This window comes from Melanostigma gelatinosum (assembly GCF_949748355.1).
Source record: "Melanostigma gelatinosum genome assembly, chromosome: 16".
NCBI lineage: Eukaryota > Metazoa > Chordata > Actinopteri > Perciformes > Zoarcidae > Melanostigma > Melanostigma gelatinosum.
The window spans coordinates 12310772-12321421 of NC_136649.1; the positions used below are offsets into that span (position 1 = coordinate 12310772).

Sequence of the window (10650 nt, forward strand, 5' to 3'; positions counted from 1 at the left end):
ATCCCAGGTGCCTTTTGCAAAATGAGGGGGATTTCACTTTCTCTACTTTTTCATTACCACATAACAAATACTGTTGACGAAAGGGACAGCTTTGGCGTATTCTAATTACAGGATTTATTTCCCATGGCTGTCACACATTCAACGTTCATTTTCATTTCTCAAATTGATATGTGCTGTTTTCTCAGGTCCCATATATATATATATCACCTTAACAGCGTGTGGTAGAGCCTAGTGTGGGAGCCCTAAACATATCTACATGCACACAGTTATACACAACCCATTTTCTGTAATCTTTCTCCATTTAAATGTCAAATCCATCCTACAATTTTATTCATATGATTATATATATTATGGTATACAGCTCAGCTTTAATATGAGTGTTTATATGTATATTGTGTTCATTTTGTTACATAATTAAATACAAAATAATTTGTAATAAGTAAATGATTACTGTGCTGCTTTCTATAGACACCTCTCTTTAAAAATGATAAACACAAGATGTGTGTTTTAACATACTTGGGTTTATGGGAGCCATGTGACTTTAATGATCCTGTAAATCTGCACCAGAGACAGTAAAAACAGCATCATGGAGACATTCTTTGTTGTTTTACATCTGTAAGGGCTGTAAACTAATTTCCAGGAAACTATAAAGCCTGCCGCTAATGAAGTGTCGAAATGACCAGCTCGATAAAAGTGACACCTGCCCTGATTTGTAGCTGGAGAGACAGTTGTGTATGTCACTAAATATTGATTTTACTGTCCAAAATCACTGGAATGGCACAATGTAAATTATGTTTGGGGTGGGGGTTCCTATAACTGATACAAATAACGACTGACCACAGTTAAGCATACATTTTATATTTGATATATAACAATCCAGTCATGAGATATGTTGTCATGGATCATTTATTTCCAGCCACTTACATCTCTATTCTTAAATACAGTAAATGTCTCATTTCTAGCAGGGATAGTATGATTTATCAGTTAAACTATTTTTTTTAAATAAATGTTGGCTGCAAACATGTTATTTCTTCTCCAACTGCTTATTTTTAGTATCATTATTCTCTTGAATAATTGTGTTTTTAATTGGATATATATATATTTATAAAAAGGTATTATATTTAAGTAACGTTATGTTATTTGGGGGGAGGCATTGCTCAGGCGGTAATGTTAATCGCTAGATTAGCTTCAGTTTCCTCATACTTCAGTTTTTAATTATTTCTGACTGAAATGGACTATTTTCTGTTCAAGTCACGTTGTTGTGAAATAGTTTAATGCTCGGAGGATTCATGACTACTGTTTGGGATGATTTGGTCATTTTGAACAGGCAGTATTGCGGTTACCTATTCTATTCGGAAGGACCCACTCACTCGTCAGTAGCTAGTGCATCATGACTGTAGGAAGCTACGGAGCCGGCTTCGGTGAGAATATATCATTCACTTCTTGTGTGATGAAGCTATAAACGACTGTATCCGAAGCTGAGTGTTATTGTTTTTTATAGAGTACGGCATTAGCTGACAGCGCGTAAACCAAAACAAGTCAAAATCGTGTGGTTTTCCTTGTTATGTAGCAGGAGTTAGCTAGCTTACTGCGTCTTTTTGGGCTAACGTCAATTTACAGGAAGCGTTAAGCTCGCCGTGATTCACCAACGGTTTACTGGTTCTGGATGTAACTATAACCGACATCAGTGCAGGTCACTGAAACATATTAGAAACACAGTGATGTCTGAGGATTGTCATTGAAACAAGCCGGAAGTACGAACTGTGCCCTCATTGGACGCAGGAGCCACGCTAAACTTTCCTATTGGTCAGAGATTCATTCAGAGTTTTGTTTACACTTACAGTAATAGTAGTACAACTATAGCGCTGCAAAGATTACTCAATTACGTCATCGACTTGAATGTGAGAACTTGTAGCTTTTCCTCGTCTAAACATCATTAAAAACGGATTAACTTTGGTGTGTTTGACATGTCACCGTGAGCTCTATTGCTGTGTTGGTCTGGCTCTACCTAGCCCCAGGTTCACTCTGCATCATACAGTAACAGTGATTTAGGAATAAGCACAATATGAGCACGATATTAACTAATATAAACTACCTTAAAGTAAGGGTCTTAGAGTCTTGGGACTGGGCTATGGCATATTGGAACAATGCCCACACTTATTGATATTTTACTTGTGTTGTAAAACAACTGTAGCGTGTCAAAAGCATCTCCTGTGACCAGATGTTGCCTCCCTCTCGGATCTCACTGAGAATGACCACATATAATGCTAATATTTACTTATACCAATATGTATTGCAACATGGAAAATGTATGCAAAATAGCAGATAAAACTAGAAAGGTGCACTCAGTGGAGTGCAGATCTCCCCCAGGTGTGAATAAAACTCTCTAAAACAAGTAGTCATGTGACATGATGCAAGCAATGGGCTCAAAGTCGTTATATAGTATATTTCATACAATCATGCCAAAACACAAAGGTAAACTCCAGCAGGGGGCGACTCTGGTTGCAAAAAGAAATCAGATTGTATTGAAGTCTATGAGAAAAATGACTACTTCTCACTTGATTTATTCCCTCAGTAAACATTGTAGACATGAGTCAATGGTCTCAATCACTAGGTTCAAGTCTTCAATACAGCATGATGTGCATTTAGTAAATCATGTTCCCAATTAGAGTAAAATAGACAATAAAGCAGAGTATACTTTAGGGCGGGCTACCCTGTGACAGGTTGCAAACTATGGTATTCGGAATCTCTGCAATCCTAAAAGCCAACATGGCGACGGCCATAATCTAAGATTGCGACGGCCAAAACGGGGAACTTCGTGGCTTCAGAAACTGCAGTCCACAACGACTAAGCCCACTTATATACAGTCTACGAACCCTACTGATGTTTGAAGCTGTGAAATGTATCCCACTGTCATGAATCACATGACACTCTAAATCAAACAAAAACTTCATTAACTGACTACATTTTAAATTGACTGAAATCAATAATTTGTAGAATGCGAACATGATACGATTCTGCTTCAAGTTAATAAAGGGTAATAATCAATAGTTGCCCAGATACCCACACATCAAAGATGAACAGTTGAGTTCACGGTACACGAGTGTTTCACATGTGGACTGATTCACTGGATCCCTGTGCTCCCTCAGTGTGCAGTCGCACATATTTCAGATGTCCATGTGTCTCCCAAGATGCTTTTTTTGTGCCATATATAAACAGGACGGAGCTTTCCTCCCTGGCTGTGTAACACATATTCTAGCTCTCATTATCCTGTCAGTTCTCTGACTCTCCAACTCATTTGCCACCACCACCCCCTCCACTCTTCTCTCAGGCGGAGGCTTGAGGATGTGGCTTCTCTGGGTCCTGCTGCTGTCGCTGATGTCTGCAGTATCTGCGGATGCAGACTCCAAGGCTGTCACCACCACCCTCACAACCAAATGGGAAGATACCCCTCTGCTGCTGGAGGCCAGGTACGATACCGCACCGCTCAGCGGTAGCAGCCATTTAACCACGTTACATCTTACGTTACATTTTGGAAGCAGATAATAAATAAATCAATGTCCTGAGGGCATGTGGGGTGATTAGTGAGGATGTCCTCCCAGTGAGTTTAAACTCTCACTGATGCTAATAGCAAGATGATAATATAATAGTACTATGTGCTCTGACTTTGGCGAGCAAACAAAACAAAAAAAGTCTATTTTTATTATTCGTCCAATTGTAGCTGTTAACAACATACAGACTATTAAATTGCCACCTTCCTCTTCCTCAGTGAGTTTCTGGCAGAGGAGAGCCAGGAGAAGTTCTGGGACTTTGTGGAGGCCAATCAGAACATAGAAGGAGAGCATGATGGTAAAGTAAAGCTGCTTCAGCCACTCTTGACCAGTTTCCACTTTCACACTCTGTGCCGGGAGCAGCTGAATTAATGATGTGTACGAAAGCCTCTTGGAAGCAACTGCAGTGTCAGTGTTTTGGCCAAACACTTATGCGAGCAGCAACATGATGGAACAAAGCTGCAAACTGTGCTTTTATTCTGTTTCTTTGTGTCAAAACAGTTAAACTAACTCCTGTGAGAGAGTGAGATAAAGACTGACCGAACACACTGTTGACGCATTACTTCTGTTCGTGGTTGTTGTCCTCATGCAGACACAGATCAGGCGTACTATGACCTGATCGTAAAGAAAGCTGGTGCCTTGCTCAGCTCCGTCCAGGTGAACATGCTCAAGTTCGCCCTCTCCCTGAGAGCCTACTCTTCAACAGTACACTCCTTCCAGCAGGTAACAGGAGGATGCTTTGCTTTTGTGTTTGAAGGCCTGTACATGCATGTGAGGAGTGAATGTGAGTGAAAGATCCTGCTGGCCTTTTTGTTTTGTTTTTAGATCGCGTCCAATGAGCGTCCTCCAGCTGGCTGCTCAGCATTTTTCAGCGTCCATGGAGAAAAGACGTGTGACGAAGAAGGTTTAGGAGCATTGCTGGAAACCGCACTGTCGAGGTAATTACAGACGCATTGCATTCAGACACGAGGGAGATAAACCAGGAAAATAACGACTTATAACTGACTTCACCATCTCTCCTTCAGGCCAAAGCCATTCCTTTTCAAAGGCGATCACAAATACCCCGGATCAAATCCAGAAGCTCCCGTTGTCATTCTGTACGCCGAGATTGGGAAAGAGGATTTCCAGAGGCTTCATGAAGTCGTATCGTCCAAAGTCCACAAAGGCCTGGCGACTTATGTGCTCCGCCACTACCAAGCTGTAGGTGTTTCTCACACTCTTATGACAGGGGTAACTTTACATGGTGGATGTAGTAATACAGTACACAATGACACAACTGCAGTAAAAAGCTAGCAGTATATCAAATATACACAGTCTGTGTGTGCAAGCAGCAACGACTAATGTTGCTTTGGTGCAGTGTAAGATGAGGACGTTGCACTCGATACAGTTAACAGCATCTAATAAAGAGGTGTAGGGGGAAAAGATACAAATACATCGCCACACAATCACACACACCCATTAGACGAGTGCCTGTCTGCATACACATTACATCTGAATGTGTTTGAGCCGTTTCCTCATTTGCACTTACTCAGAAATACCAAAACAACCAAAGGGTACAAATCGATGCACTACTACTGCATGTAGATTACCGGTACTGACCAAGTCTCCATTGTTACCATTGTGGGTTTCAATGTGACTTTTGTTCAGTGTTGTCCTTGTGACCAGAGAGGTTGTCAGGTCAAATCCCAAAGTTTCTTTTTGGTGTGTAGAAGTACTGCACAGCCCCCACGAGCAAAGATACTGATTGCACCTGTTAGTGAACATGAAGCAGGGTGTTGATTTAAAAAAAGAAAGAAAAAAACCATTTGTGCTTTTATTTGTCTTTATCTTTATATAAAAAAACTGCGTTTCATTGGGCTTCTCAGTCTCACCTGAGATGAGAAGTGCTTCTCCAAGTCATTATGTCAGGTTGAAGTTTGATTGCTTCTTCCCTCACATGCAAATAGAGCCGATAAGTTTGCTGTCCCCCTGTAATTATGCTAATTTATTCTCACCATCTGTCTGTTAGGCACGAAGTCCTGTGCACGAAAGTGGTTGTAACACTTTTGCGCTTTTTCTTTTTACATCAACGCTTCGGGGCCAATCAGGATTACAATTATTGTCTTCAGCACTTAGCAAGCAACAGCTGGTTGTCTGCACTTGAAAGCTGTCAAAGTTGTGTGCAGTTGTGTGTTTGTGAGGCAAGTGAGACACTTGTTTTGTTTACAACAGAGAAGAAGATGTGTTCGAAGAAGTTTACAACAGCAGAAGCCGCTCGGGCAAATATAGACTGAAAACATTAAGTTCACTACGAGTGTAGCTACCGTTAGTAACTTTTTATTTCATTATCGCATGCATTGATCTCTCGCTGAATAAAAGCACATCAAGGAATCTGACACATAGAGATAAGGACGACTTCTCCCTCTCATTGTTTTTTTCCTCCTTTCCCTCCAGAATCCAGGTGTGAAGAAAGTCTATCTGTCGGGGTACGGAGTGGAGCTGGCCATCAAAAGCCAGGAGTACAAGGCAAAGGACGACACACAAGTCCAAGGTGCGCACACACACACACACACACACACACCATCTGGTGTAACCCTGGAGGAGTCCTCATGTGAATAACGAGTTCATTGACTGTGTTTTCAGGGGCGGACGTGAACGCTACGGTGATGGGAGAGAACGATCCAGTGGACGAGGTCCAGGGTTTCCTTTTTGGCAAACTGAAGTGAGTGACTCCGCGCCAGGTTTAAAAACTCAAAGCTGCGATCAGCTCCAGGAGAAAGAGCACCACGCTCCACACCAGCCGAGCCCTTTTCTTCCCCTCTACAAGTTCCTCCCTCAAAGTGCTGACCGTAAAGCCTTTGTCTGATTAACTCACCTGAAAATAAACAAATCAATATGTAAATCTGACAACTCACTCGAAATGAGCAATTAGGGCATTTAGCAGATGCAATTACTCACTCACTCACTCACACTCACACACTCCGTCTGCTTTGTCTTTTGTTGTCTCACCAGGACGGTTTACCCAGAGCTTAAAGAGCAGTTGAAGGAGTTGAGGAAACATTTGGTCGAAAGCACCAATGACATGGCCCCTTTGAAAGTCTGGCAAATGCAAGGTGGGTCTCTTCTCCAAATCATATTCTCCTGCGAAGTTTCTGTTTTTATTCCATTATTGGATGTGTGTAGATACAAACAGTCCACGTAAGAAATATCAGCATTACATCCCTTTATAAATACAAACAAATGTGTAAAAGTGACCGAGCCAATGAATGAATGCGAGGCCCTCTGAGCACCAACGCTGAACACTTCCTCGGCTTACTGTTAACACCGGCTGGCATTATTCCCGTCACTTACGTTTTGAGCCAATTGATTTTATGATCCTCTAAATGCACCCGCAGGACTTGGACGGAGCTCTGTGTCCATTGGCTTCACAGCCACAGTTGACAAGAGATAATTATTTCTAATGGCAGAAATCACAACCCCATCAAAATATGATCCATTTCTTCCAGAGGTCTACCTCTCCTTAGAATTTCATAGAAATCTGTTGGAACGTTTTTACAGATTCTCTGCTTTAAACCCAGAATCTACATTTATTATAAAGTCAGAGTGTGCAGCCAAACTTTGTTTTACATCCAAAGACCTCTTTAAACAGCTCCACCGTGACAAACTATTCTTACATTATTGCTACTTTATGTAATACAAAACGCATGTTTCGGCATAACTAATTTAATCTAAAATCTAAAAGAATCTTTTGCTCATAACACCTCTGTATTTTTACTCGAGTACACCGTTAAAAGGCAGGACCCCCTGAGTGTAGTGAATTTTGCAAAGGTTATTATGAAATCAATTTTCATTTGTAGGAGAAAGAACGTGTTATTTCCTCTTTCAAACGTTTGATTGCCTCGCTCTAACTAAAGGATCCGAATACTTCAATATCTTCAAAGTGTTAAAATATGATGCACGAGATATTGAAGCTGTCAGTCAGCGTAAAACATCACAAAGCTTCAGTGGAGAGCTGCAGCATGTGTAGACCTGTTTGACGCTGTCAATCAGCGTCAATCAGTATCCTCTTCATACATATTTCCACTATTCCTGGTTTATGTGCTTTTGCATGCACATGTCTATCGTAGGCGTGAGGCCGCTTTGACTGTGGTGAATAAAGGATGCGAGAGTCGGTCGAACTCCGCTGTCAAACATGCCATGTGGGCATCTGTCTTTATCTTTGATATATTCTAGTCTGTACTCTTAATCCTGCCTTAAAACCCTTTGAGATAGTCGAGGCAGTAATTAATGCCTCTGCTGCACGGACGAGCAGGTTAACATGGAATTATCTGCTAATTAATATGTTAATCAGCTTAACTGATGACTTTCTTTTGACCATGTTAACTACGTGGCTCCGGGGGTGGAAACGTCCATCGGTCGGTAGATGCGCCATCTTGGTCCAGAATGAAATAACAATAATAAGATGGCTTGCCATGACATTTTCTACACACATTCATGGCGACCAGACCATGTGCCCTGATGACTTCGGTGATTCTCAGACTTTCATGTCCCTCTTCAAAACGACCTGTAATAAACTTAATGCTTCGGATACTTGAGCGTCCACTCTTTGTGAGTTTACAGACTGCTCATACTGCTTTTATTTTGTCGAAACGTTCTCCTTTTCTGTGCTCTTCTGTCTCTCTACCCTCGTGTGTGTTTCCTCATCTCCTCTCTGCTTTTGTCCACTCATCTCTTTTTTGTTTTTTTTGCCCTCCTTGCCTCCCTACCCGTCCACCCTCCCTTTCTTTCATAGATCTGAGTTTCCAGACAGCTGCTCGCATTCTTGCTGCTCCCGCTGTCGAAGCCCTCACCGTTATGAAAGACCTCAGTCAGAACTTCCCCACCAAAGCCAGGTAAAGAAGAAACACTCGCACGGTAGCTTCAGTGAGAACTTTTGGTTTGCACAGATATCGACAAGTCTGCAGTCTTCTAGTTCTGTCTGCTCTTCTCCCCTCACAGGTCCATCACTAAAACAGTGGTCCACTCTGAGATACGCAAAGAGATTGACGATAACCAAAAGGTACATGTTTGTTTGCCGATCATTCCTCTTAAAATATCCTTCTCAAAACACCAAACAGATTATCATATCAGATTATCATAACGGGATAATCCTGGCTTTTTTTTCTTCCATATTTGTCTTTTATTCTATATATCCCATGAAGAGACTGCTTTTTCCCCAGCGAGCACTTAAACAAGAATAATTAGAAATAGTAATCGCTGCTCTTCTATAAATTTGTTAAAATTGTTGCCAATGGAAACCCGGACAGTGACTTGACATCCTCTTCCCTGCCTCCTTCCTTCGTCTTTATGCAACATGCTGCTGCTTTCCCCTCCTGCTGATTGTGTTGTCCGGTGGTCACGGATAATTTAGGTTTAGCTGTTTCCCAATCGAATCCAATAAAGAGGGAAAATAAAGGAAAGCACTAGATAGTGTCATTGCATGCCGCCTCACCCACACACCCTCCTCCGCCTCGTAGCCGTCTTCAGGGAAATATCTCAAAATGAGAACTGCTCTTCCTGTTTTCCTTTCGTTCCTCTCACCTTTTTTATGATGTGATGAATTGTAAACAGCATCCGACTTGAAAAGCGTTCAGTTTCTGACAATGTGTTTGGCTTTGCCCTGCTGATGGAATAAGTAATCACTCTGTTTCTTGTCAAATATTTTTTTCCCTCCTGCCTCCCCCCCCACCCTCCCTCCTCAAGCTGTGCTGACATTATCTTGGTGTGCAGACAGGAGTTTTGGGCGGGCGGTGGGGGTGAGCACCAAACATCCTAATTACTGAATCTGTGATTCATTCAGCAGGCGCACCGAGTCCTGCAGCGCCAAATGATTATTGATTGAAGTAGTTTGGACACATGTACTTGCATGCAGACGTTTCTCTCTCTCTCACACACACACACTGGGATGCACGGTATTTGTGTTAATCATATCTGGTTGTAATTGCAGTGTCTGGAGTATGAATAATCTGATGTCTTTGTCTTTCCGTAATGAGATTTGACTGCGCCAGAACAACTTTGAGGTTTCCTTTGACACACAAACACTCACACACCACTTCTCTGGATCGCGCGCACTCTAATAATTAGATTTGTTTCGTGTGGGGTTTGATTGTTCTAAACAGACTGACTTTAAACAGAGCTGTCAGTGCTTGTTTGGAGCTGTAGGCGTTCCTTATTACGGCTTTGTGTTGACTGTTGCTTCTGGTTTTACGATGTAATTGGCTTGGCGATGGGTGGCTTTGACGTTACCTGCTCCACAGCGAGGCGATCTGCTCAGCAGGACTTGAGTGGGGAGTTTAAGGGTTTGATGTCAACAGGATGTTTAGTAATGTTGACGACTCTGTAGTTTTTCAAAGGAACTCTGGGCCTGCAGCCGGGGGATTCAGCCCTGTTCATCAACGGGCTGCATATCGATCTGGACACACAAGACATCTTCAGGTACACACACACACACACACACACACACACACACACACACAATCATTATCAATTAACATGCGGTGTATTATCAAACTGTTAATTGGCTGTGTAACATCCGTTTCTAATTAACCCATTTTCATCATGTTTTGATTATTTTCTTTTTGACAAACAATGAGCCCTGGGCGTACACCTCTTGCTGACATTTTCAGGTGTCAGTAGTAGTGGTGGTGCTTTCCTTCTCGCATTCAGTCATGAACATAAACACTAACTGTCCCCTGCAGTGTGTTTGAGGTGCTGCGCAGTGAGGCGAGGGTGATGGAGGGTCTGCGCTCCCTGCACATCGACACGCCGTACATCCACGACATCCTGAAGCTCAACGTCCAGCCCTCTGACTCCGACTACGCCGTCGACATCCGTAACCCCGCCATTAGTGTAAGGAATCGCATCGCCAAAGCCAAAACATGAGCAGCCTTACCGAGACACTGATGCACGGTTTGTTATTTACTGCGTCAGTGCTTGTTCCCACATGTCCTGGAAATCCTCGAGCTGCCGGAATTCTGTAATAAAACGTTTGCTACAGAGTTCTAGTGGATTAGAAGTATGAGGTAGAAGAAAACGGAAATACTCAAATTCTTCAAAGCTGTGCTTACGTACTCTACTTCAG

The 10650-nt window shown here is 42.2% G+C and overlaps 1 protein-coding gene across 2 annotated transcripts in view; it reads left to right on the forward strand.

Annotated features, from left to right (window-relative positions):
* The first annotated feature begins 1369 nt into the window (after nucleotides 1–1369).
* The window catches only part of uggt1 (UDP-glucose glycoprotein glucosyltransferase 1), a 23946-nt gene continuing 14665 nt past the window's right edge, over nucleotides 1370–10650 (forward strand). For both annotated transcript variants that reach the window (XM_079287050.1, XM_079287051.1), the window contains exons 1-13: nucleotides 1370–1421; nucleotides 3332–3470; nucleotides 3770–3849; nucleotides 4144–4274; nucleotides 4377–4489; nucleotides 4577–4751; nucleotides 5985–6081; nucleotides 6174–6252; nucleotides 6543–6643; nucleotides 8323–8422; nucleotides 8529–8589; nucleotides 9913–10004; nucleotides 10268–10418. In XM_079287050.1, the coding sequence (XP_079143176.1) occupies nucleotides 1391–1421; nucleotides 3332–3470; nucleotides 3770–3849; nucleotides 4144–4274; nucleotides 4377–4489; nucleotides 4577–4751; nucleotides 5985–6081; nucleotides 6174–6252; nucleotides 6543–6643; nucleotides 8323–8422; nucleotides 8529–8589; nucleotides 9913–10004; nucleotides 10268–10418 (1350 nt within the window). In that variant the 5' untranslated portion in view covers nucleotides 1370–1390. The remainder of the gene's footprint in view (nucleotides 1422–3331; nucleotides 3471–3769; nucleotides 3850–4143; nucleotides 4275–4376; nucleotides 4490–4576; nucleotides 4752–5984; nucleotides 6082–6173; nucleotides 6253–6542; nucleotides 6644–8322; nucleotides 8423–8528; nucleotides 8590–9912; nucleotides 10005–10267; nucleotides 10419–10650) is intronic.